This window comes from Macrotis lagotis, chromosome 6 (genome assembly GCF_037893015.1).
Source record: "Macrotis lagotis isolate mMagLag1 chromosome 6, bilby.v1.9.chrom.fasta, whole genome shotgun sequence".
In the NCBI taxonomy this organism is placed as follows: Eukaryota; Metazoa; Chordata; class Mammalia; order Peramelemorphia; family Peramelidae; genus Macrotis; species Macrotis lagotis.
The window spans coordinates 44,766,951-44,794,433 of record NC_133663.1 but is presented as its reverse complement, the minus strand read 5'-3'; the positions used below and the strand labels follow the sequence as shown (position 1 = coordinate 44,794,433).

Below are 27,483 nucleotides of genomic sequence, written 5' to 3'. Positions count from 1 at the left end.
TTTTCAGTAACCCTGGGGAGTAGGTAATACAGGTGTTATTATCCTCATTTTACAAATGAGAAAAATTAGGCTCAGAAAAATTAAGTGATTTCCCCAAGTGTCACTCAGCTTGTTATTATCATAGGTAAGATTTGAACCCATGTTTTTCTGACTCCAAGTCCTTCATATGATCCAATAGGTCAAGCTACATTTACACCCTGTTTAAGTCAATAAAATTGACCAACTGTGTATCTTAAACTAAGATTAGGACATAGATTTTTTTAAGTTTTATAATTATAAGCCATAGAGCTTCTATAGCATTGCTTCATCTAGTGCTTATCTTTTTTTTATTTTTTTTTTTATTTGAGGCAGTGGCGTTAAGTGACTTGCCCATAATCACACAGCTAGGCAATTATTATGTGTCTGAGGCTGGATTTGAACTCAGGTCTTCCTGTCTCCAGGGTCCTCTATCTAATGTGCCACCTAGCTGCTCCTCTAGTGCTTATCCTAATGAATGTTCTTATTAAGCAGGGACTTAATTGAAAAATAGTTTTGAAACCAATAAAGTTTTATTTTTTCAAAAAATTATTTGGCCTCTTGCATCCCAGAACAACAGTAACAAAAAAGAAAACTATAATCCTTATCATATACCTGAAAAGTCTTGTATAACAAATCTCCCATTAGCCATGACAAAAATGATAAGTCTTCCTTTTCATTATAAGTTCATCTGTTAGCTGATGAGAGGCATATTTCCAATTTAGTCTTCTGGTCTGGCATATTTCATATGCCGCAGTTTAGCCATTTCACAATAGAATACCTTTTAATTTCTGTATTTAGATTTCTAGGAAAAGATTTACTACAAACATTTTTTGTGCATATTATTTGTTTAATCTCTTTGGGGCGTAGGTCTAGTGGTGGAAATAGCCTACTGGTAGAAATGGTATAAATATGCAGTTTTAGTAATTTGGGGAATATGCTTCTAAATTACATTCTAGAATGACTGGACCAATTCATGACTCTACCAAGAGAACACTTGCTTATTGCTTATCCAAAGTCCCTTCATCATTTGTCATTTTCCTCTTTGGCCATCTTTGCCAGTCCAGTTGGCGAAAGATGGAACCTCAGAGTTCCAATAATTTGTGTTTTTCTATTTATCAGTGACTTTAGGACATTTTTCATATGATTTTCAATAGTTCAGATTTCTTCCTTTGAGAACTGCTTGTCCATCTCCTTTTACTATTTATATATTAGGGAATGTCTCTTAATCATAAATTTGAAACAATTTTTTATATATCTTGGGTCACCGGCATAGGGGATAGAGCATTGGTTTTGGAGTCATGAGTTCATATTCAAACTCAGATACTTACTATGTGATCCTGGGCAAGTCACTTAACCCTGCCTGCTTCAGTCTCTTGATATATAAATTGAGTTGGCAAAGGAAATGACAAACTTTCCAGGATCTTGCTGAGGAAACTCTAAATGGGATAACAAAGAGTAGGACACAACCGAAATGACAAAACAACAACATGTGACCTTTATTTAAGAAACTTGTTTCATTTCAAATTTTAACTATATTGCATTTGTGCAAAACCTTTTGATTTTGGATAATCAAAGATTATCCCTTTTATCTTGTGTGATCCTCTCTGTCACATAAAGTTAGGAGCTCTTCATTTTTCCATCCCTTTTCCTTTTAATTTGTTTATTATGTGCTCTTTTGTATATTTTAAGTCATATAAAAGTTTGGAGCTTATCTTTATTATATGTTGTGAGATATTAACCTAAGCCTAATTCTTCCCAGACTGCTGGCCCAGTAATTTTTGCCTTTCTCCTAGCAAAAGGAATCTTTCATTTGATTGAACATTCAGCTACTGTATTTGAAACCAGTGAATTTTTAAAAGAAAGATTTTGGTCATATTTTGATATGCTTCTCTCCTTTTGAAACTTTGACTAAATGATTAACATTCTGTTATAGACTAAGATGTTTAAATGGTTCTTGGACCAATGAATAGTCTATGAAATTGATTCTATTTTTAATATGAAATACTGTATTTAATAGCTAATGTCAAAAATGGAACAATTTATTGTTTACCTAGAGATAAATGTAGCTGGATTCCTAATTCTAGCTATCCATGAAGTATCCATTCAGAAAATTTGTTGGTGGTAACACTGAACAATAGCAAGATATTTGGCTGGGTAATATGTGATAGTTACGCACTATGTTAGAGTCAAGTTAGAGTATGTCCTACTGTGATTGATCAAACTGATGAAGAAACAGTTCTCAAAGAAGAATTGCAGGTATCTATGTTTGCATGGGGGGGGGGGACCCTCCCAATTACTATTACTAAGAGAAATGGTTGTCTTTCATTCTCAAAGAGGATTAAAATAACATCACTATATTGGAGTCAAGGTACAGTGTGTCCAACTGTAGTTGATCAGTCTTTGAGAACTTTGGGGTGGACTCTCTAAATTTGGGCATCTCATGTTTCTTTTGAGCCATTTCACCTCTGCTTTGCTCATAGAGCACATAATGAGGGCACACTATGCTGGACAGTCCATATTAGGCATGTGCCCTTATTTCATAGTTATAGGTTGTCACAACTAGCCCAATTCTCTTTATCATGCTCACGAACATGAAAATCTGCTTCTCCCCCTCTACCCTACCTCCTGCAGTGTTTACTCTGGGCTAACCTAACTTTGCCTATGAGACAGTAAATGACTCAATAGATGAAGTTCGGGCTTGGAGTCCAGAGACCTAAATTCAAATCTCACCTGACTCTCACTAGCTGTGTGACCCAGGACAAGTCACTTTATATGTGTTTGCCTTCTAGTCCATTAGCACTAGAGAAGGAAATGGCAAACCACTCCACAAAGTGGTTCACAGAGTCTTAAAAGTAGATGAACTTTGACTGGATTGAAACAGCCTTTTATTTGTATTCTCTTCTTCACTCCTAGAATGACCAACTGTTTTATCTTTTATCTCTTTGACCACTATCTTCCTTCATCATTTTTAAAGCACCCACATTCACTGTCTCACCAATATTTCTTCTGCCTCTTAAGGCTGTTGGTGCTACTGACTTTTCTTTCTCTTTCTCTTTCTCTCTCTTTTTCTTTATCCCTCCCTCCCAACCTACCCTCCTTCCTTCTTTCCTGTCTCTTAGAATTCATATGGTCCTTCTTTGGTTAAGAAGCCATCACCTCACCTTGGCCAGGAGCCTCCTTAACCAGTCTTTCCCCTTTCCAATCTGTCCTCTATAAAGAGTGGTAAAAATTATCTTCTGAAGGCATGGGTCTTACTGTCAACTCTTCTGCTTAGAAATCTTACCCTCTTTGAGCCCTTTTTTTGTTTTTTTTTTTTTTATTAAAGATTTTATTTATTTTGAGTTTTACAATTTCCCCCATCTCAGTTTCCTTCCCCCACTCCCCCACAGAAAGCAACTTGTCAGTCTTTACATTGTTTCCATGTTGTACCTTGATCCAAATTGAGTGTGATGAGAGAGAAATTATATCCTTAAAGAAGAAGAAATATAAAGTATAAGATCAGACAAAAAGATATCAGGTTTTTTTTCTAAATTAAAGGAAATAGTCCTTGAACTTTGTTCAAACTCCATGGCTCTTTCTCTGGATACAGATGGTATTCTCCATTGCAGACAGCCCAAACTTGTGCCTGATTGTTCCACTGATGGAATGAAGAAATCCATCAAGGTTGATCACCACCCCCATGTTGCTGTTAGGGTGTGCAGTGTTTTTCTGGTTCTGCTCATCTCACTCAGCATCAGTTCATGCAAATCCCTCCAGGCTTCCCTGAATTCCCCTCCCTCCTGGTTTCTAATAGAACAATAGTGTTCCATGACATACAGATACCAGTTTGCTGAGCCAATCCCCAATTGAAGAACATTTTCTTGATTTCCAATTCTTTGCCACCACAAACAGGGCTGCTATGAGTATTTTTGTACAAGTGATATTTTTGCCCTTTTTCATCATCTCTTCAGGGTATGGACCCAGTAGAGGTATTGCTGGATCAAAGGGTATGCACATTTTTGTTACCTTTTAGGCATAGTTCCAAATTTCTCTCCAGAAAGGTTGGATGAGTTCATAGCTCCACCAACAATGTATTAGTGCTTCCTTGAGCCTTTTAGTATGACCTTTATAGTCTGCCACCTTCAAGTTTCAACTTGATTGCCATGAACCCTAGAGGTGGCTAGGGCAGCTCCCTGGATAAAGTCATGGAAATCAGAAGGAGCTGTGTTCTAACTTCTCTCGGCCTCAGTTTCCTCATCTATAAAATGGGGATAATAAACTCACCAATTTCACAGGGTGATTGTGGGGATCAGATGAGACCACAGATGTAAAATGCTCTGCAAATCTTAGCATGTAATTGTGAAGTACGTAATTCCATTCTTTTAGAGAAGTTGTAGCTTGCAATCAGAGTATCCTCTTCTTTCTGATTGTGATTTGATCAATCATATCCTATTGTATTGGGCTTAGCCTTCCTGCCTTCCCCTCTCTACAGTGGCCTGCACAAGGATTCTTCCTCATATGCTAAAGGTGTTTTCCTTTTTATCCCCAGGATGGGAATGGTGAGGATGGTAGGAGACTGGTCTCACTTATTAGTCAGTTCATTTATGTTTGGTAAATGTTTGTTCAATGAATTAATGAATGCATCAAGGTTTTTTCATGTTTATTGATTGCCTGATGACTTTATTCAAGTAGAATAAACATGGTCCAACTGAACAATTAATTTGGTACATCTGGTAGAACCACAGAATGGTAAGAACCAAGGACTTATTCTTTGTCGTTGTGATATTGTGGGAAGAGTATTGGTTCTGGGTTCAAATCCCATCTCTGCTTCTTATTGTCTGGGTGATCTTTGACAAGTCACTTAACCTCTGTGAGCTTAGTTTCCTTTTCTATAACTATTTTTTAGAAAGGAGGCAGTCATTTAAGTGACTTGCCCAGGGTCATATAGCTAAAGTTTCAGAGGCTGGATTTGAACTCCATGCCTGGTTCTCTAGACTGCTGTGGCACCTAACTACCTCATCATCTATTTAAGGAAAGAATTGAACTAGATGACTTTTGAGGTCCCTTCCAACTTTCTAGATATACGTTCTCATGAATCTGTTATCTAGTTAATTGTAAAATTCAATCTATTCCAATGCAACTTCAAATAATAGATCCTAGAGGATATAGATCCAGGGGCTTTGACTTCAAATCAGTGGGGGGTAATTTCTTCTCCACTTTGCAGGCTTATTAAGGAAAAATATCCAAGTAGTTTATTGATACCTTCCAGTTAATTTACTTGTGATGATTCTTTTCTATAAAGATGTAATCCCTTTATATTTATATATTGATTATGCTAAGAAATATTTACTTGAAAACTTTAAACATAGTCATGTACCTTATCTTTGGTCTTCCCCCCCAATGGTAAATTCTGCCATTATTTTTTCCTCTTGGCTAGGTGGCCCCAAACGATGAAGCCGTGGTGACTTTGCTGTGTGAATGGGCTGTGAGCTGTAAAAGGTCTGGCAAACACCGAGCCATGGCCGTGGCCAAACTTTTGGAGAAGAGGCAAGCTGAAATTGAGGCAGAAGTAAGGTTTTTTTTGCCTAGGTTTTGATCATTCAAGTTCTAAATGACTGCAATGGGACCACACATACTTTCTCACATCCAAATTAGGCTTTTTCTATGAAGATAAGAGAAATATACCCTTACCCTCCACCTCCCTAGCAGCTTTCCTAATCCTAAGCAAGCTCTGTGGTGGCCATTTTCTTAGGTGGTTTCAAATGCAGTTGTTGAATTATATGTAAACACAAAATGCTTGCATTTCTTGAATCTACACAAAGGCTCTTCTATCAATTTTTCTATAAGTCTATGTATGTTTTTGCATCAATAGCCATTTTGGAATAGCATTAAAGGACTTAGACAAAGGGCATTACTTTGAGACATTTACAGATTTTATTTAGACAAGAATTTGAAACTAAAGACAGTGTGTTACATCAAGGAAAATTTCAGAAGCACTTGACATCTAATGAAGAGATGAGTTTGGAAGCTAGGGAGCATTTGCACCAACTGCTTCCTTCCCATGTTGTCCATGTAACATTGACCACAAATAATCTCTCTTGTCATCATGTGCTAGGAAGTTGAACCCGAAGGACTTGTTATGGAAAAGATCTTCACCTCATGGAGTACATTACAAAATCAATTTTGGTCAGGATGTGGTTTCATCAAAAGATCCCTATTGGTGGCTGATCACCTTGAGTATATATGAGAAAACTCAAGAAATAGTTATCATGGAAATAATCATTTATTTCCCATTTTCTTAGCTGCCGCAGAACTTACGGAGCTACCACGGTACTAGTTATTGTAGAGTAGCTTAATTCCCAAATTCCTAATTATGGTAGAACTTAGGATGGAATTTTTTTTAAGGTTTTTGCTAGGCAATGGGGGTAAGTGGTTTGCCCAAGGCCACACAGCTAGGTCATTATTAAGTGTCTGAGGCCAGATTTGAACTCGGGTCCTCTTGACTCCAGAGCTGGTGCTCTATCCACTGTGCTGCCTAGCAGCCCCTAGGATGGAATTTTCACAGGACAACTTACAACTTTGTTTCCAAATTCAGGGGCAACCAGGTGGTCCACTAGATAGAACACTGGGCTAAGAGTAAGGCAGACCTGAGTTCAAATGTGACACTTGGTCATCCTGGACAAGTCACTCTGACTGCCTCAGGTTCCCATTTGTAAAATGAGAATACTAGTGACTTGCCCAGGATCACACAACTAGTACATGTCTCAGGCCTGATTTGAACTCAGGTCTTTCCTTCTTTGGGCCCAGGGCTCCACACCCCCCAGTTGCCCAGCTGATATTTTCATTATTCTTTCCCTAATCTGGAGTCTTAGTCAATTTCTTCCTTGGAGTGATTTAGATCTGATCAAATGGGAACAGGCCAAAACTTCTACAAATCTCGTTGGGTGGTTTGTATGGACACACAACTGCACACATACACACAACTGCACACATATATACAACTCATATGACCTTATTTTCTTTCATCTATAATAGTGTTCCCGTTGAAGTCCATGGGTTTTTAGGTGGACACGGGATTTTCATAGCCTCTTTTCCAATTTTAAATGAATTAAATTCAAAGAATTAGGTATTCTTCTGACAATTCCCTAACTTCATTTTCTTAGAGAATAGGCAGCATAGATTGTAAACAAAAAGCAGTTGAGTATCTAATAAAAGACAAAAGATCAGAACAAAATCAAATGGCTGACCAGGAATCTTTAGGTTGTTTCTAAACCTGGTACCTTGTTCATTTGAGGTTTAGCAGATATTACAGACTTCTTTTCTTTTTCTTTTTCTTTCTTATAGAAAGGCAATCAGAGTTAAGTGACTTGCTCAGGGTCACATACCTAGTAAATATCAAGTGTCTGAAGTTGCATTTGAACTCAGGTCTTCCTGACCTCAAGGCCTGTGCTCTATCTGCACCAGATGCTACTCATTTCAATTCACTGTGAATGCAGATTGTTTAATAGTAGTCTTAAGTGACTCTCTTAGGATTTTTTCCTAAATTAGAGTATGCCAAAAGTCCAGGGATCACCCTCTCAAAGTGATTTAAAAAACCCTATGTTAATCTTTTAGGAAGCTTAGATTTTTCTTTACTAAAATCAAGGAAGAGACTTTATGCATCAGTCAATACAGATTAATAACTCCACCCTACCCCCAAATTCCTGATCAAATTTAGGGACTTTAATTAAATCTCATTTTTTTTCTTTCTATAATATATTTATTTCTATTAAGCAATCTAAAGTTTTTTCACACTTCTTTAATGTAGAGCAGAGGTGTCAAATTCACTTCCAAACCAGATTAAAATGTAATTTGGGGGCAGCTAGGTGGTGCAGTGAATAGAGCACTGGCCCTGGAGTCAGGAGGACCTGAGTTCAAATCCAGCCTCAGACACTTAATGATTACCTAGCAGTGTGGCCTTGGGCAAGCCACTTTTAAGTGTGTGTGTGTGTGTGTGTGTGTGTGTGTGTGTGTGTGTGTGTGTATGTGTGTGAGAGAGAGAGAGAGAGAGAGAGAGAGAGAGAGAGGAAATTCCTTTCTCAGCTCATAACATTTCCATAGTCCTTTGCCTTGCAAAAACCTAAAAAAAAAATGTAATTTGGAGGGGGGAAAAAAAGAAATACATAATACAATATAATATTAATTTATGGTTTTCTAAGTCAATGTACTGGAATATGTACATATATATGTATCCACACACACACACACACACACACACACACACACATATATATATATATACTATACATATGTATCTATACATATCTATATCTTTACACACATATTTTTGTTTTTTGAGTTTGACCACTTGCTGTAGAGTTTGTTGGGAGATAGCATAGATACAGCCTGGGTCTGAGGCTGGGTCAGGGTCTGGGTCTGGGTCATCTACACTGCCTAATTTGGTCCATATGAGAACAGCATGTTTCCTGTCCAGTTATTTCTTTGGCTCATTGATCATTATTGAATTATTCGCTTGTACCATTATTCATACCCATGATTTATAAACAGATTAGTAACTATAATCCTTAGAAGAACAAATAATTAACTGTTATTTCATTTATGATATAAAATTGTTGCGTGAAAAAAGAAACCAAATTGTCTGATTGCCTCTCTTTAAGCGAGCATGTTTTGTTTTCAATTCCTAGCGTTGTGGTGAATCAGAAGTCATGGATGAAAAGGAGTCTCTTTCCTCAGCCTCCCTTGCTGGCTCCAGCCTGCCCGTATTTCAGAATGTCCTCCTTAGATTTTTAGACACACAAGCTCCATCACTGTGTAAGTATTTCCTCTGATTCAAATTTTGGAGTGTAACTTTTGACCCTGTACTGAATTACTGAATCTTTGTTTTTTTCTTTTTTGGGCCTTATTAGTAGTTGTCATCTTGAAATTGCATCTATTAAAATACCAAACTCTTCTCTTCATCAATAAAATGATCTGGAGGAAAAAATGATAAACCTCTCTGGTGGTCTGAACATAATTCTTATGGTAGCAGGAATCAGTAAATTGGGTTGATGATGTCACTCAATGACCAAAGACCTTGAGTTAGGACTCACTGGTTTTAATATAGTTTTGGGGATTATAGAGTTGGGTAGGTTGAGAAGACAGAACAATTGGTTACCAGATAGATGGCATTGTGGGTGTGGGGAACATATGATTGGCTATTTCTAAAGAAAGTGGGTTAATTCCTATAGGGTTAGCAACCACCCCATCTGTCATAGAGGAATGCTTGATTGATTTATGGGATCTATCTGCATCCTTAGACTAGATTGATGGTGGACCAGACATAACAGAACCCCTGTCTCCTAGGAGGGAGATAAGTTTCTCCTTAATTGGGCAAGGATAGATAAAGGGGGACGGTGAGCCTGTGGAAATATACCAGGTTAGCTCGTAGATCTTCTAAGAGACCGAACAGATGGCATAGGAATGTTCAGGAGCTCAAGTTAGGAGGGATAATAAATTTTCTTAAAATCAGAGGGGTAGGTAAACTCCCATGATTAAGAAATATTCAGTATTGCAGGGTTAGAGTTCTTGGACCAGACTCCCTGGTGTTCACTTGCATTCCTCATGATAGTAGATTTCCTTGAGGCAAGAAAAACAACTCATTGCAGTACAACTGAATTTCTGAACAAAATTCAGAGACAGAAAACCATGACTTTAGGCAATTATGGGACAAAATCAATTAACTCTACATAGGATCAATTAAAAAAATGAAATGGAATCAATTTAATTTCTATGCGAGTTGAGTGATTGGCACTGTCACCCAGCTGGGGGCTGTCTGAGGCAAGGGTTCTGGCTCAGATTTTCCCAACTCCCAAGCCTAGCTTTCTATTCACTGTAGAATAGAATTCTCCCTGAAGCAGATGGGCAGAGACTTGAGCCAGAGAATGAAAGGGTGGAAATATTATATTAGAGAAAGGAAAATGAGAAATTCATAGGAGAAGAGTAGAATGAACTCTAATAGAATGAGAAATGTACCCATGGAAGTAACAGAGCTTTAGACTGTAACCAGGATTGTAATCTTTATTTTAGCAGATTCTTACTCTGTTGTCCTGACCTCAGAATTCAATTCAATTCAGCCAGTATTCAGTAGGCACCTAGGCACTTCAATGCTAGCATTGAAAATACAAAGATAAAAGTAGCCCATGTTCTCAGAGAGCATACTTTCTTTTTGGGGTTGGGGTGCGGGTACTACATATACAGAGCTTGTATCAGATAGGAATGAGGGCAAGAGAGTATTTGGATGAAATGTTCTAGAAGGATTTCAGGAAGGAAGGGAGAGTACTAATAACCATGAGATCAAGACATCTTTCTCACTTGCCTTTACCAGAATCATTCTACCCCATGATCTGATTTGTAGGAAACATGACTACTGGAGATGGTCTGCCTGCCATATCCCTCACTGTAATAACCAGAATTGTGCAACTCATCCTACCAGTGGTAGCTATTACTATAACAGCAACTGTAGTAGTAGTTTGTTTGGTTGTGAATACTACTACAGGTCCTTCTAGCTTGAGGTGATATCTAGGACAGAAGCCAAGCCACGAGGGTTGTGTTTGGACTCATTAGAAGGCAAATGTGGCTCAGAAGCTTGTAGTGGTTAAAAAAGTTTGCAAAGGACAAAAAAAAAATAGAATTGTTGAATCAGGATATGGGAGAGAATGGAAATAATCATGGACATGTGCAAAGGGCTCACACTTCTGTGGGTGGTTATTATTTTTGGCAAAAATAAGTAAGTTAAATAGAATCCCTTCTGGTTTATCAAACACTATCTTATTTGAACCCCAGAAATATCTTGTGAAGGGTTGATGGTAAAAATATTATCAGCACAGTATATCAGAAAGAAGACTTGAGTCAGAAAATCTGGGTTTGAATCTCAACTCTTCTAATTACAACTTTTATGACATCACATACATTGTTTCATTTCCCAAAGCCTCAGTTTCCTTATCTGTTCACTGAAGGAGCAGATACTTCTCCCTGCCCCAGGTCCCTTTCAGCCTTAGATCAATGAACCTATGAACATTCTAAGATGTCTTCAAGTTCTAAATCTATGCTAATTTTATCCTATGTTATTTAGATGAGGAAACTCCAGGACCCAGTGATGATTTTTTACCTCCTTTTCTACCATGGTGTTTTTATGATTGCATTTCCATAATTTATTCATAAAATCATTGTTTGGGAATCATCATCTTTAAATATTAAATACTTAGATTAAAAAATTAAATTACTTATTGTCCAATTATCGTGGTTGAAGTCCTTGGCAGTTAGTGGTAGTGATCATTTTTGGGGTTTTATCTTGGTGGGAATTTTCTGCTGGGGCACATATCTCTCCACTGGTATAGATTGGTGACTCATATTGCCTTAGCCTTGTCTGATGCCCTGAGAATTAAAATGACTTCTCCATGGTCATACAATTAGCATGTGCTAGGAGTGAGACTTCCCGGATTCAAGACCAGCCCTCTAATATCAGTAATCTTAATAACTCAGACTTGAACAGGACTCTGATGTTTTCAACTTGCTTTCATCACAGTATTCATGTGGTATGGTAGTGCAGATGTCCTTTATCTTTTATGATGAGGAAACTGGGTCCTAGAGTTGAAATGACCTCCCAGGGTCATTCAGAATAAGTATCCTTGGCAGGAGTTAATCTCGAATCTTCTGGCCTCAAGACCAGTACTCTGGCTCCTAGACCATGCTGTGTCTCAGAAGTAGCATTCCTGCCCTTCCTTTGGTCCTTAAAGGGTCATGGCTATTGGAGTTGGGGAGGAGGCTCAGTCATGAAATTAATGGCTAGATCCTATGCTCCTATGTCATGAAGTACAAGACCTTCTGGAAGATCTAGCACTGAAGTGGTTAGTGATCAGACAGCAGGTCAGTCACCCGTTTAGGATACTAGAAAACAACTGAAAATTTTTTGCTTTGTTTTCTGACAGCTGACCCAAACAGTGAATATGAAAAGATAGAATTTGTGAATCTGGTGCTGCTATTTTGTGAGTTCATCCGCCATGATGTTTTCTCCCATGATGCATACATGTGCACATTGATATCTCGAGGGGACTTGTCCCTGAGTGCTACAACGCGACCACGGTCACCACCTGGAGAAAATCTGGATGAACATTATTCAAAAGACAGCGATGTGAAATTAGAGGTAAGGAGCTAGGCATGCCTTCAACTCACTGGGCCAAGCTTCAACTCCACCCCTGGGGATAGTGGGCAAGCTAGGAAGGCAGGGACCTCCGTGTATTTTAACACCAGTTCTTGCCATTATCTTTTAACATCAATTATTCTAGAAGTAGAAATCCAACATTTTAATGAAACTGTGCTTGCCACTCTAGCTGTTTTTAAAAATGACTGGGTTTTCTTCAGAAATCAACATTATTTTGCCCTCTAAGAATTCAGCTTGAGCCCTAAAAAAATCAAGAGTATATTCTCACCTTGTAACTTCCTTTTCTTCCTCTTTCCTCCTCATAGGGTCAGCATTCATTTTTAACCTTTCAAAATATAGCATGAGATGCAATAGTTTCCCCCCTCTATAATTAAAATTTGTTCTTTATTTGCCAGGAAATTCCATCTTCTGTGGTATGCAGGCATACATTTTCTGATGAATTATGAGCATTTATGAAATCTCAAAGCTGCTTATAGGCAATAACATGGGGTTAGGGAGGCCAGGGTGATGTCTTACCTGGGATAAATAAATATCCCCTTCAGGCTCTGAGAAAGAGTAGCCAGACCTATTCTCTGATGTGGCTAAAACTTTGAACACTACCTGTAAAAGACTAATACCAAATAAGCAACTGGAACAATAGCATGAAACCAAATCTTGGGTGATTTTGAACATCACAGTTGGACCTGGGAAGTGTTTACAAGAATGTACCTTCCTCCTTTCATGACAGCAGCAGAGCGATGTGGGTGTAGAATATGGTAGATATGCAGATACACTACCAGACACAGAGTGATTGGCTTGGTTGAATTTCCCTTTTTTTGTTTTTTTCATCTTTCTTTTTTAATCTTTGTTACAGAGGATGACTTGATATTTGGGGATGGGCAGGAAGTTGTTTAGAAATGAATATGATAATGAAAAGAAAAGGCATCCTTTTTTTAAGAGAAGAAAAATCTTAGGAGCAGCTAGGGAGCGTAGTGGATAAAGCACTGGCCTTGGAGTCAGGAGTACCTGAGTTCAAATCCGGTCTCAGACACTTAATAATTACCTAGCTGTGTGGCCTTGGGCAAGCCACTTAACCCCATTTGCCCTGCAAAAACCTAAAAAACAAAACAAAACAAAAAAAACAAGAGAAGAAAAATCTTGTCATAAACCACTTCTGGTATTATGAACACTTTTCTCAGTACTTATTTTTGGCAGCTGATGCAGAAAAAAGTGTAGGGATATGCTAAATGACAGGAGACAGAGAGATTGTGGTGATAAGTCCCTACAAATTATACCTCTTGCCAATTTTTTTTGTGTCAGCCATATGACTTTTCCTTTAGGAAAATTAGTATCTTTTATTGCATTTATACATACACACACACACACACACACACACACACACACATACACATATACACATATATATGTGTGTGTGTTTTTAAAATGTTTTACTGATGCTTTTAAAAAATATATATACCACTTGCATTTCTCAATATTCATCTCCTTCCTCCCATCCTGCTTATCAAATCCACTTTTGCACCAAAGAAAACTAGTTTAAGAAAGGGAAAAAAAACACTTCTAAAGACATGTAACATTCCACATCCATAACTACCAACCATCTCTCTATTGAGAGTAGGTAAAGTATTTCATCATTAATCCTCTGGAAACAAGTTTGACCAGACAGTGAATATATTTTAAAGAATAAGATTTATGAAGATGTAGAAATTCAAAAAGAAAATTTCTACCAGGATGAGATATGCATGCATAAGTGACACAGTTATTTTTTTTTAAGTCATAGGTTTCCTTCCCCCTTAATTTGTCTACTTATATGTAAAGCTTTAATTCTTTTTGAGATATTTTTCCCCTAAGCTTCCCTCTACTTTTGGTTGTCAAAAATCTTTCTACTAAGAAAAACAGAATGAATGAGAAGATGATTATAAAGATCTAGTAGTAAGAAACTTTAGGCCATTTTCTTTTCCAGGGAATATTTTTGAATCTTCCCCCAATTGCACTATGTGACAATGCCCAGAAATGCTCTGGGATGAGACATCAAATCTGTCAAGCAAAAAAAAAATCAGTTTTTCTGAATATTTTTCAGGGCATGGGGGTAGGTGGGGGAGATTGAAGCTTGCATTTTCAAAAATGCCATCTTGTTTTTTAGTGATTAAGTATACACAATTTACACTGTGATTTTCTTTCTCTGACTGCTATTAGGAACATAGGATTATGGAACATATGGGCATTGACTCAGGAACCGCTAATATTTTTGATGACGTAGACAAGAGTGACTTTAAAACTGACTTTGGTTCAGAATTTCCAGTAGGTTCCACTTTTCCGTTCTCTTGACTGCTCACTTCCCCTGACTTGTCTCCATCTTCTTGTTGCTTGTTACATGCCCCAAGTGGTTCTTGTGCTTGTCCTATAAATGTTCTCCTTTCTTTGCCTCTGATAGTGCCACTAATGTATTGGTTCCTTTCCTTCATTTTGTCTCTCTTGCCTCTGAACATGTCAGAGCAGCGGGGAGATCACTGCAGATCCATCCTTCACTTCATCTCAGCATCATCATCACTCCTTGTCCTATCAAGATAGTGCAGGTGTAATGACAGCCTGCACAGTCTTTGTCTATCCATCCTCAGCTTCTAGATAATACCTTTTCCTGATTCTGATTTGTTGGTTTTCTCTTGCTGCTTTAGTTCCAGATGTTTTCTCCTTCATAAATCTCAATAGTACTTCTTTGCATAAACCAGATGGTTTATTTTGTGGCTGCTATAGAATAATTTCCCTAAAACAATTATTTATGCATCTAATTTGTATTTAGAGAGTCAGAATTGATTTGATTTTGAGCCTTCTTCCTGATATATATTACTTGTGTGACCCTGGGCAAGTCACTTTACTGTCAGGGCCCTAGACTCAATTTGTCCTTTACAAATAATTTATTCATCTACTTGGTGGAGAGAGTTTTCATAAAAGGAGTTCTCTATACCATTAAAATTGCAGGTTCTGAATTCCTTCTTTTGATTCCCCCCCAAAAAAAATTTGTAATGTGTCCAATGTATCAGCTATCTTTTTACTTGGTTCCCCAAATTTTAACACCTAATTACCTTGACAAATAGCTTTTTATGCTAATTTCCTCATCTGTAAAATGGGATTAACACCATCTGACTATTTACTTACTTGACAGAAATTTGTCAAGTTGTATGAAATCATGTCTGTTAAACATTTTGTGTTCAGAAAACTTCCCAAAGAAAAGGTATTATTGAAGTTCTATTTCATATTTTTAAATAGAAATATGGTACATTTGACTGTAATCTGACATTTTAATTTTTCATTTACAATCTTCAATATTTGTTTTACATGACTTAGATTTTTTCTCCTATGCCTGGAGAGTCCTGTGAGAATGTCAGCTCTTCCTTAGACAGAAGAATTTCAGTTAATAGTGAGAAGATGGTGAAGAGAGAAAAACAGAGAGAATTGATATTTCCATCCAATTATGACCTCCTTCGGCACCTGCAGTATGCCACACATTTCCCTATACCTCTGGTAAGTGAGTGATTACACTTGGAAATGAAAGGGAAATTCAGTCCCTTACCTTTGATCAAAAATTATTGGTGCTTTTTTATCTATAATGTAATTATTGCTTAGCAAAATGAATCTAATGTAATATTGGGTGTTTGTTTTCAAAAACATTTGTTTTATTGAGATGGAATTTTATTTTGAAATTCTCTATAGGTACTTTTTGCATAGCTGAGAACCATTAGCTGAGGTACTAGGTCAGTTTAAAGTGTAATTTCCAGAACTTATTTTTTTAAATCATTGAAAAAATTCATCCTTTTTTAATTTTTGTTTTGATAGAGAATGTGGAGATTTACCTTTTTGAATATTATTAATGAGGAAAGTGTTGGGAAGACTGAATAGAAAACGTTTTTATACCCAGTCACTAATTTGTGTGTATATGTTAAATTTTACTTTAAATTTTCCAGATTTATCTATGTAGAGGATTACTTTTGTGAATCTAAACTGTAACCATGGAGTGGATTAAATATATAATGGTTATTATGTGATAGAAGAATAATTTTGGTCTGTTAACTAAATGCTCCCTAATCCTATTGTTTTTTTAAAAAAAGCTTTTCCCCAGGGATTCCTGTTTTTATCTTAATTTTTCAGATTGCCAATATTCTACTTCCTAATTATGTTTTTTATATTCTCTTTGTGTCTTTCTAAAGTTTTCCTTGATTGGGTCCAAATAAGCCTAGATTTGCTATCTTAGTCAAGTAATGGAATTACTTTGTCAGTTTTCTACTTGAAAATTATTTTTCTGGACAGTGAAGTGATCTCACATTTCGGGGAGATAGATAAACCTGATTTGGAACTAGATTTCTTGTTGTCCTTTTAAATGAACCTTTAGTAAGTGTAATATTTAATCCATGCCTAATAAATAGTCAAACAATTTTATGAATGCTTAAAAGAGTGAACCTCTCTTTGAAGAGATCACCATGAGTGTTGAGGGTAGGATGAGTAAAACTGTCTTATTTTTTTATCTGTTTTGTCAACTGAAAGGATGCTGGGCATGGACACTGCACAGGTAAGATGCTCTGCTACTCTATGGATCTTCGCTGACATTATAGTCTGGCCCTTTGGATCTGGCCATTAGATGCCCACCTGCTGCTCTCCATGTTTTCTCTATGTACTGCAGGGTTAATGATCTCATTGGCATGAGGACCTTTTCCCCCCCTGAGGTGTAACTGTTCCAGGCTTTACAGGATAGTCTTCCTGAGTCGTTGTGTCCAAAAATATCATCATCTGGGCTCACTGTTCTGCTGGCCCCCAGAGGACCACCACATTTTAGGTTGGGGCCCTTGAGCTTGAGCTTGGAGAGTCATTGGGGGGGGATACTTAGGATGAAGGCCTGAAGGTGGCTGGGCGAGGACCAGAAGCAAGAGCCAGAAGACTCAGGTTGGAATTCTGAGAGTGAGGTTTGGGCCCTTCATCTCTGGGAGACCATGACTCCCGCCTTGGGCAAATGTTTAGTAACTTCGTTTAGTGTTTAGGTGATAAGTCACATGCTCTTCTTCTTGAAATGGAAAGGGAGAATTTCATCAATATCAAATAGATCAAAAATATTGTTAAGGATGACACCATTCCCCACTTTTAAAAAAGTTTCTGCCTCAAGTTGTATCCCTGAGAAGTTGCCTGACAAATAATGGGTACGTAGAATTGCCAAAGAATTAACCCAAAACTTTTTAAAATTCCCCATCTGTTAGTACCTTCTCTACCTCCAGATTGCTTTGCATTTTTTGTATATAATTATATATGTATTAAAATGCAGGTCTGATATTACTCTCTCCTTACTCATTAAATTTCTAAGATTCTTTATTGCCCCACGATTCAAGTATAATCCCTCTCTGGTGGCATTTAAAGTTCTTCACCACTTGTCTTTCTATTTTTCCAGTCTTCCTTCTGACACGGTATTTTCCTCTACTCCATACTCTGTGATAATACTATACAAGCTGACTTGTTCTTCCTCACATCTGATGACTTTCTCCCTGTACTGGCTGAGTCTCTCATGTTCAAAATGTGCTCTCCCTTCACCTCTGTCTCATAGAATCCTTGACTTCCTTCTAGTTCAGTTCAACAACTGACTTCTGTAGGAGGTCTTCCCTGCTTCACATCCAGCTATGCCCTTTTCTCTAAGATTACATTATGATTATTTGTGTTTATCTCATATGTACTGTATACATAGACAGCCATATACTTCTCTATTGTCTCCCCAATGTACATTTATCTAGTATATATTACTTAAGAACATAAGCTTTTTGAGGACAGGGACTATTTTGTTTTTTCTTTGCACACTGAAGCTCAGCACAGTGACTGCCACATACTAGGTATTTAATAAGTGTTTATTGAGTGATTGATTGTCATGAGCTATCTGTCCTTCATAAAATGAGATGATTTTTGGGCTAATTGGTATAACTTGACTTGTGGTCCAGCCTTGGCCATGACACTTGTAAATTTAAGCAGATCATTTAATTTTCTTATGACTTGTCTCAAAATATGTATCCTAATAGCTGTCATAGCTCCCATACAATGTTAAATAAGAAGAAATGAGAGGTGTGGGGATTTAAGAAAAAAATGGAATCTGAATGCAGATGTTTTACATGGAGAAATCCATGTTTTCTTGTATGATTTGACTATTGATTATTTGTATAAAAATTTTAGAAATTGGTGTCCAATGGCAAGGATCCATGAAGCAATCCTTTGTCACAGGATGTGTGTATGTCTTTATATGTGTGTGTGTGTGTGTGCCCATGAGTATGCATACAGATGCCAAGTTAACTACCCCATAAAGAAACAAATCTGTTTCAGTTACCTTGATCTTCTTTTCTTCAGTCAACATTATAATCCCCAATTTTTTCTCATCTCCTTATCTTTAATTTTAGTTCTTTTATCTATTTCCAATGCTCTTCTGATTTGATGTTATCTGTTGACTACTTCCCTTTATGGAAGTGGAGATGAAGTAAATATTCAGCACAGGGATTTCTGTTAAGGAATGCTAGATTTGGGGGCGGCCAGGTGGCGCAGTGGATAGATCACTGGCCCTTGGAGTCAGGAGTACCTGAGTTAAAATTCAGCCTCAGACACTTAATAATTGCTAGGTGTGTGACCTTGGGCAAGTCACTTAACCCCATTGCCTTGCAAAAAATAAGTAAATAAAAAACCATGTTAGATTTAAATTTATAGAGTCTGGACTCAAATCCCAGCCGTTTTGTTTCATTTTTGTTTTGTTTGTTCATTGTTACCTTAGACAATTCAACCTTTCTGGCTTAGTTCTCTCATCTATAAAGTGAGAGTGTAGGACAAGATGATTTTTAAGGTACCTTCCAGTTCCAAATCTGTGACCTACCTGAGAAAGTAGGTTTTGTGATAAGGAAAATGTACCAAAACATCAATGAGAACAGTAAAAAGAAACTTGTCCTTTTGTTCTCAGTGACAATATTTCCCACTTCCCAGTGTGCTGTTAAGAAGTACCATTTAGTTTACCTCATCTCCATAGCCTGAAAAAGCCACTTCCCATTGCTAGGATTCTGTAATTTGTACCATTTTCCATGTCTTCTACAACTGAACAACTCTACAACTCTTGATTCTGTTTTGGGGAAGCAGGGTTAAAACTAGTATTTTTCCTGGAAATGCTATTAAAATGTGATTTTCATATTTATCTACAATGTTAAGTTTGGGATGGTGTTATGTTTGATAGCATTGTATGATTATTAGTTTTCTCTGGCTTAAAAGATCATAAATCTAGATGTGGAACCTTCTAAAACCATTTAATACCTGCTCTGATGGCAGAGCCAGTGTTTATTCCACTGTACCATTTTTACTTCCTATAAATAGCAAAATTATCTGGTTGACTGTTATTTAAAGTTGGACAAACTTTATTTCCCATGTTCAGGCAGAATATAATCAACTAAGACAAATAAAAATCAAATATAGATCTCAAGGCCCCCATCAGTTTTTTTTCCTTTAAGCTTTATACCAAAAAACCACATGAAATTCTGAAAATTACCCCACAGCAAGGGAATTCTGAAATAACTATCATAGAAATAATACATAGAAAAACCAATCATTGATGGTTTGAAGATAATAGTGGAAGTATTTGGATCAGTTACTTAGGGCCTCTTAAGGGTCTGTTGTCACTAGTATTTCTTGGACACTTATGAAACTATTCTGGTCACTTTAAATAAGAAGGTCATTCCAGGAGTCCTAAAACTGTTTCATACACCATCAATCTCCAGCTGATTCATTGAGCCTGTTCCATAAACCTCATTTAGATGCTAAGGGTATGGCTTTGTTTTGCTTTTGTTATTCCAAACAACTTGCTGAGTTTTTATATAAATATTTTGGTTAAGGTGTATGAGCTATCACAGGCTGGTTTGCTTTTGTTCCAGGCAATATCTGCAGACCAAGAGATCCTCATCTGTTTGATTTAGTATTACTACTGACCCACAGATGAAGTCAATACTTGTCCTCTGGCTTTGTCAGGCAAATGGTTTTTATAGAGAGTTTTGAGTCTGTTTTGGGGAGAACTCTAAAATGGGCTTCTCTTAGAGCTCACTTGCATGTGGTAGTTTTCCTTGGTGGTCACTCAGCTCCTTGTGGGATGCAAATGTCTTGGTCACTTTTAACCGGAAGGCTTTGGAGAGGTTATAGTATAGAATAGGGTCGAAGCAGAGGTTCGATACTGCTAGCAGTAAAGTGGCTTCCTTAGCTTTAAAGAGTGAGATCTTGGTGGGGCAGTCTGTTATGACGTTGCTTTGACTGAGAGTGTAGGGAATCCTCACAATGTGGTAAGGGACAAAACAAATAATGTAACTTCCAGTGACCAGCAGTATATTGATCAGAGCCCGTTTCACATTTGCATAATTCTCACTGTCTTTTTTTCGGTAGAGCTGCCGGATGACAAGGCAGTTGGATATTAAAATGATTGCCGAGAAGTTGAGGAATATTGCCACACATATGAAATTAGTAAATACGTGCCAGTTCCTCCCAAACTCCTTTTTGAATTCCATGCAGCCCACTATTGGCTTCTCCTGAATGTTGTTGATGGGAATCACCATGTTGGGTACCATAATCAGTAGAACCATCAGCCATACCACTGTAGAGATCATTTTGGCAAAGCCAGGCTCCTGTATCCTATAAATTTTGCAGCTATGTATCAGCTGAAGGCAGCGATCCATACTGACAAAGGCAAGAAATATAATTGATAAATACATGTTGATGTAGATTAGGCAGGCGGTCACCTGGCAGTGGAAAATCTTTAACTTCCATGGTGCCACCCCTAGGTCAACAGCAATCTTCACTGGCAGTGCTAGAGTGAGCAAGAAGTCTGCCGTGAGCAAATTAATTAAGTAGATGCTCACACACTTGGGGTTTGTATCTTTCTGGGTGAAAGCCCAGACTGCAAAACAGCTCCCGATAATTCCAACGAGGAAGATCAAGTAGAAAAAATATGTAAATGGCTCCAGGTCTTTGTAGATCATGCAAATGAGAGAACTGTTGGAATTCATTTTGTTTGTGAAAAGACAAAGTCTTAGAGGAGCCCAGAAGATCCCAGAAGGGGAAGCCCTGCAAGTAGAAATTAATTTGAGAAAATCACAACTTAGAAAAGCTGATGAAAAGAAATCTTATAGAGGAATAAGTGCTAGACATAGCTGTGAGAGACCCTTGAAGAACCCAGTGATTGCCTTGCATATGATCTGAGCAGGGAACACTGCAGAGGGACTTGGGACTAGCCCTTTTGAATGTGGCCCAAGATTATGGCATCTTGCTTGTCTGCCCTGTCACACTTTCTATTTTTTTCTCTCATATGCACATACGGAAACACACACCTTCATATTTTTTTAGGTTTTTAGTTGCTAACTAGGGAAGTGTGTTTAAAGGGGAGATAGAGACACTGATGCTCTCAGAAATGTAGAGGAAATGAGTTCAAATGGTTTGGTTTGTGGCTAAAAAATACAAATATTTTCTGATGGTTTGGTGGTTCTTCATCTTTGAGACTTATAGTAGGTTAAAACTGGAAGAGATCATAGAATAGTAAGTTTAGTCCTGGAAAGGGACATTAAAGGTCATATTATCTAGTCCAGTCTCCTCCTTGATGTGGAAACTGAGATCTCAGGAAGTTATTTTCACTTATCCACAGTCCCACAGATAAAATAAGGCAATACTTGGTCATTTGCCAAATGAGGAAAAGGGAATGATGGCAAGTTGAGAGAACAACTGATTGTTGACCAGAGTTTATCAGATTAAGAATGTTGGTCAGTGCTGAATAGAAAACTAGCATATTTTCACTTGGTTAAATTCTTTTCTTTGTATGATGAAACATGATGCCATCACATTTCCTCTTTCTAAACTGAAGCCCACTATGGATAAGTAATTTCATGTCCATGTTTTTTAGCCCCAGAATGAAAGGATTTAGGACATTATGAATCTCGTTTATAATCTACCCATTTACTCATCATGGGGAAATTCCTCACTTGCTTTTTGCAATTTCTGATAGGTAAACATTGATCAAACTGGTCTGATGTGTTCTGATTGAAGAATTTTATTTTAAAGAGTTAAATCATACACAATCTGAATTGAAGGTTAACTATGTTCCTGTTGTGGCCAGCTGGGTGGCTATGAGACAGAGTTTTAATGCCCTGGTGATTTCACTGGGGCTTTTGCTGAAGGTCGTAAGCCACCACAAAAATACCTGGCACACCCAAGAGCCCACAGTGAATTTAGCTTAGTTTACCAAGCTCCAGGTGTGAAGCTATCTTTTGCTAAATGCTCACAAATACAAGGAATAGTGTTAAATGGTGGTGATACAAAAACGAAGCAAAGGACAGACCCTGATTTCAATTTCCTTGTATTTTGTAAGGGATACAATAATTAAGCATTATATACACATATATGTATATATATGTATACACACACACACACACAGTAATTGAACATTATATAAATATTGTCGGAGGAAGGGGAAACTGCTACTAGAGTGGTCAAAGAAGGCTTCCTTTAAGAGATGATCAGAGCCAATGATCAGGGATTCCAAGAGGTGGAGATGAGGAGGGGGTGCATTCTAGACATGGAGGCAGAGGAGGGCAACCTTGAAAATATTTAGAAGTAGATGAAATGATGAGACCATTTTGGTAGGTGTTTAGGTCATTTCACTTGAGTCACCAACCTTGTTTCTAAGTGTCCACAAGGAACTGGACAGTCCATTATCATGTCTGTGTATACTGCTTCTGTTTGACTTATTGGTTCCTGGCTTGTGAACCCTCAATGACTTATTGTGGACTTTTATCATCACAGAATTGCCTCTACTTTGCAGAAGAGGAAGCTGAAATATTTCCTCATCTGCAAAATGGGGATGCACACACCATGGTTTCTAAAGTTCCACAATTAGGTTTCTATGATTATGAGAACCTACCTCACTTAAAGACAGAAGGAATAAATAGGTTACAGTACAAGAATATTTCCTGTAGCAGGTCCTCTTGACTCAGTTGCTTTCAACATTGAATAATTTAGATATTTCGGTAAGATTTAGATAAGATTAGAAGATAATTGATTTAGATTTGAGAGGAGTTCAACCTCCTCATTTTACTGTTGAAGAAACTGAGGCTTGGAGAGGCTGAGTGACTTCTGGCACATTGGAATATAGATACTTTCAGGGGGTGGGACTGTTTTCTCTCTCTCTCTCTTTTTTTTTTTTTTTGGTTTACCCAAAGCTTAGCAGTGACTGGCTAATACATTGATACTGATGTCAATATAGATATACAAATACGGAAAGATAGGTAAATAGTCACTTAATTGCTTTCATTGAGGGATTGATGTGGAAAATTAAATATATCTGAGTTAATTAAGTTCGACAGAAATTTATCAAGCTCTTACAGTATACTAGATAGTGTTCTTAAGAACCTTAGACACCATGGAGGAGGATAAAGCTGTACACAGCTAATTTAATCCAAGAAAATTTGAGGAAGGAAATGGTTCCAATAACTAGAGTGGGAGGCAGGACTCTAATAATCAGGTGCCACGATCTTCTGTGAGGTGGGGAGAGGACAAAGAAGATAAGGATTTAGAGCAGTAGAGACTTGAAATGGATTGTATGAATGCGTAAAAGGGAGAGATGGGAGTGTTGAGTTCATTTAACAGTGAAAACTGTCAAAGGGGCAATGAAGGAAATCCTGAGCGTAGAGCCTGATGGTGCCAGGCTAGGGAATTTCTCCCAGCAGTTACTAAAGTCCTGGAGGAAAGTCTGTCCCTCTGCATGATGTGAAAGAGTTGAATTTGATTGACAAAGTAGGATTCGATGAAACTTTATATTTTTGTCAGTGTAATAAACATGTAAAATTTCACATAGATTTAAAATTTTTATGTACATGAACAACTAATCTGAATATTTGGAATTTGGCCTATTTTCAATCTTATTGAATCTCAAACCCCCTCTCCTTAGCTTTAAGGGCCTTCCATGATCTGTTCCTTCACTTCCTATTTTTTAATTAACTTCGAAATTGCCTCTTAAAGTAGTGGACCTAATGCCTTTGGGCAAACCCCCAATGAATACCCCAGTATCCCTTTTATTTCCCTGTAACTGAAACAACCAAGGTCAGTCAGAAGGAGGGCTTGGATCCTGCTGTTTGAGTCAAGTCAGCCTTTCCACTGTAATAAGTTGGCCGAGACATTGTCGATTTGATATGAGTACAAGGCATTTTTTCCCTGTTCAAATCTCATATCTCAAAATCTTATCCCCTCCAAAACCATAAAATTAACACTAAAGCTCTATAAAGACTTGGATGGGAGGTATCCTCCCCTGGGTCCACATCCTTCCCTCTTTCTGAGAAGTCACCATTCTTCCCTGTTACATGAAATGAGGATCTTTCCTGTTCTCCTCCCCCAGGTGCTGTGAGGAGACAAGCCCCTTGGGGCCTTGAAGCCCCATGGGATTGTGAGAAGTTCTTGGTCCCCAAGGTGCATCCTCCCATTGGGATGCACTCTGCCCCTCCCACTTCTGGGCCTGTGCTCACACTGGTGATTCCTTCCATTGATGGAAACTCTAAGGATGGTTGAAGGCCAGACCTTTCCCCGAACCCTTCCCTGCCTACTGCCGCCCTTGCTAATGTGCCTGGCCCACCTGGACCATGTCAGTTAGCACATGATTAGAGAATTAGACTCCTCATGTCCTTCCCCCAGCACAGATCAGGGGCTGCTTTCCAGGGACCTTTCCCTTCCCTATTCTCTTGAAATTTCTTTGTGTAATTTTATTTACTTGTGTGTGTGTGTTCACTGTCTACCATTCTGCTTCCTCCCCAAATAATAGACATTTAGATAATGCTTTGAGATTTGTAAAATGCTTTAAATGTCTTATTCCCCATTGATCTCTTCCAGTGACCCTCTGAAGCAGGTGTTATTCCCATTTTTACAGATAAGGAAACTAAGGCAGAGAGGTTAATTGAGGTAGTTGGATGTCATAGTAGATAAAGTGCTGTCCTAGAGTCAGTAAGACCTTAGTTCAAACCTGGCCTCAGGCACTTAGTAGCTGTGTGACCCTGGGCAAGTCACTTCACTGCTAGCTGCCTCAGTTTCCTTCCAGGGTGATTGAAATGATCAAGTGAGATAATTATGATAAAATGCTTAGCACTATAGTAAAACTTTCTTCTTTTCTGGCTACCTCCCCAAATACTCACTCATCTCAGAATCTCACAGCTAGGGAGGTGTTGAATCCACATTTTCTCAACAGTGAATCCAGAGATTTATCCACTCACAAATGAAGTACAGTACAAGCTCCTTGAAAACAAGGACTCTTATTTGTTGTCTTTATATTTACAACCCCTAGCACAATGCCTGGCCCATAGTTAGTAGGTAATGATAAACAGTTGCTTCGAAGTGGATTTTTTTTAACGGGTATTTTATTTTTTCCAATTACGTACTACAGTATTGAAGTGGATATTGTCTTGTCCTTCTATTTTTTTCCATGGGTGTCAGTCTTTTCTTCTAAGAAATAGTTTCTTATGCTTTTCATATTTGTCCTTCCATGGTCCCTTTCTGCCTCCCATGGTAGGTACTTTATAAACATCCATTGATTAATTAAATAGAAAATAACTGTTCAACCAGAGCTTGAGGACTAGGTTGTGGAAGAGACCTGGATTGGGATTGTTCTGGTATTTGTATCATCTTGGACAAGTCATTTAACTCTGATCCTCATCTGTAAAAATAAAGGAACTGGGGTCCCTTCCAGCTCTAATCTATGATCCTTGGTCTCTGGCAATAATGTTTAAAAAGAGGTGGGGGTACAATGGGAGATTTAATCAGCAGGCTAAAATTTTACAATGTGACTTATAAGTCACTTTTCCTCTGAGCATTAATTTACTCATCCATAAAATTCAGAATTTGGATTATATGATCCCTAAACCCCCTTACATCTCTGAGATGAGAAGCCTAAATTTATTTAATTTTTGCATTCAGCAGAAGTTCGTATATACTCAGCATGGAATTGTAGTTTAAAAAAGATTTATAGTGTGCTAAGGACCCAGTTCACTTAATACATAAATTTTACTACACATTAAAGAATCTTTCTGATTCTTAAGATATTTCAGAATTTTCTTGCTATTCCCAATCATCCATCATACATTTGATTTACTAAGTCTTTGAGAGTTGGAAGAACCATTAAGTCGGGTGAGAATAAGAGGAACATATAATAAGAGGAAAAACAATTCAAATTTTCTATCAATTTGTCCACACTAATATAGAGTCCAGCTTTCCCATTCACTGTCCATTATTTTAAGAAAAAAAAAACCAGGGACACTGATACAAAACCCACTGAAAAGCTACTGACATGAATCGCCACAGTGTTTATAGAGGAGAGCCATTTTTCTTCACTGAGATAAAACGACCAAGAAGTTTAGATTTTCTCTAGCCTCAAAGCAGAAAATCTCAGAAATCAAAGGGTTGAATGCTTGACCTTTGTCACTCATCCTTAAAAGAATAAAAAAATTATATTTGAGATATGGACTCATTGAGGAGAGATCTTACAGGTCATTGTTAATTGAGTTCCTCAAATTTATCCAGATGAGTCGTTAATGTCTGGATTTGAAATAAGTTCTCCGATTTCAAACCAAAGCTCTTCCTTATCATGCTGTCCCAGATTAGCCACAATCCAGGCTCTGGGTTTCTAGCCAGTATTTCTGGAAGAGCGTAATACACAAGTATGGATTTTTGCTAGTGAGAAAACTACTAAAATAGACACTGGACATTTTCACCTCCCTATGCGTTTGGATATAAGAAAACCATAGAAAGAGCAATTAAACTAAAAATTAAATTAAAAAATTTAAAAGTCTTAAAAAAAAAAACATACCTGGAGCGATTTGTTTCTGCCCTTTCTTTCTGGCTTAACTTCAAGGACTATTTAAAAATGTTCAGCCGGCCCCAACCAGTAACCCCATTGTTGGTCTGGGAGGAGTGCTAATCTTTTCCTTTCCTATCTGTGTGGTTTTTAAAAGTCTCAAATTTGACGTAGATGAAACTGGTGGTATGCAAATAGCTGAACTGTACAAAAGTCACCTACAGTTTGAGCTCCCTTGAGTGGGGAGAAACTCCGGCCCGGGGGCTCTTTCAGAGAAAAAGGTCCTCACTTTTCATCAATCTTAAGCTTCTGGTAAGCACCCACGGACCTTTGGCTGCCATGATTCATGGATTAAAGTTGGCCTGGAAGGTGGTCCTGTAATGGCACAAAGTGATGAAGCCGAGTTTTTCCTTCCAGGCTTGGTCAAGTT

At 37.8% G+C, this 27,483-nt stretch overlaps 2 protein-coding genes across 5 annotated transcripts in view; one reads left to right on the top strand and one right to left on the bottom strand.

Annotated features, from left to right (window-relative positions):
* MED12L (mediator complex subunit 12L) overlaps positions 1–27,483 on the top strand; it is a 581,984-nt gene that overhangs the window by 329,863 nt on the left and 224,638 nt on the right. For all 4 annotated transcript variants that reach the window (XM_074191044.1, XM_074191045.1, XM_074191047.1 and 1 more), the window contains 4 exons: positions 5,435–5,566; positions 8,682–8,808; positions 11,964–12,178; positions 15,539–15,715. In XM_074191044.1, coding sequence (XP_074047145.1) covers positions 5,435–5,566; positions 8,682–8,808; positions 11,964–12,178; positions 15,539–15,715 — 651 coding nt within the window. The remainder of the gene's footprint in view (positions 1–5,434; positions 5,567–8,681; positions 8,809–11,963; positions 12,179–15,538; positions 15,716–27,483) is intronic.
* Positions 4,193–27,483, bottom strand: GPR171 (G protein-coupled receptor 171). The gene is made up of 2 exons (XM_074191066.1): positions 27,066–27,483; positions 4,193–21,295 (listed from the first exon to the last, which is right to left on the bottom strand). The coding sequence occupies exon 2, from the start codon at positions 21,235–21,237 to the stop codon at positions 20,275–20,277; it is 963 nt and encodes a 320-aa protein (XP_074047167.1). The 5' UTR covers positions 21,238–21,295; positions 27,066–27,483; the 3' UTR covers positions 4,193–20,274.

Bases quoted from the DNA above. Each gene is read 5' to 3' on its own strand.
- GPR171 (XM_074191066.1), bottom strand. From the start codon at position 21,237: ATGAATTCCAACAGTTCTCTCATTTGCATGATCTACAAAGACCTGGAG.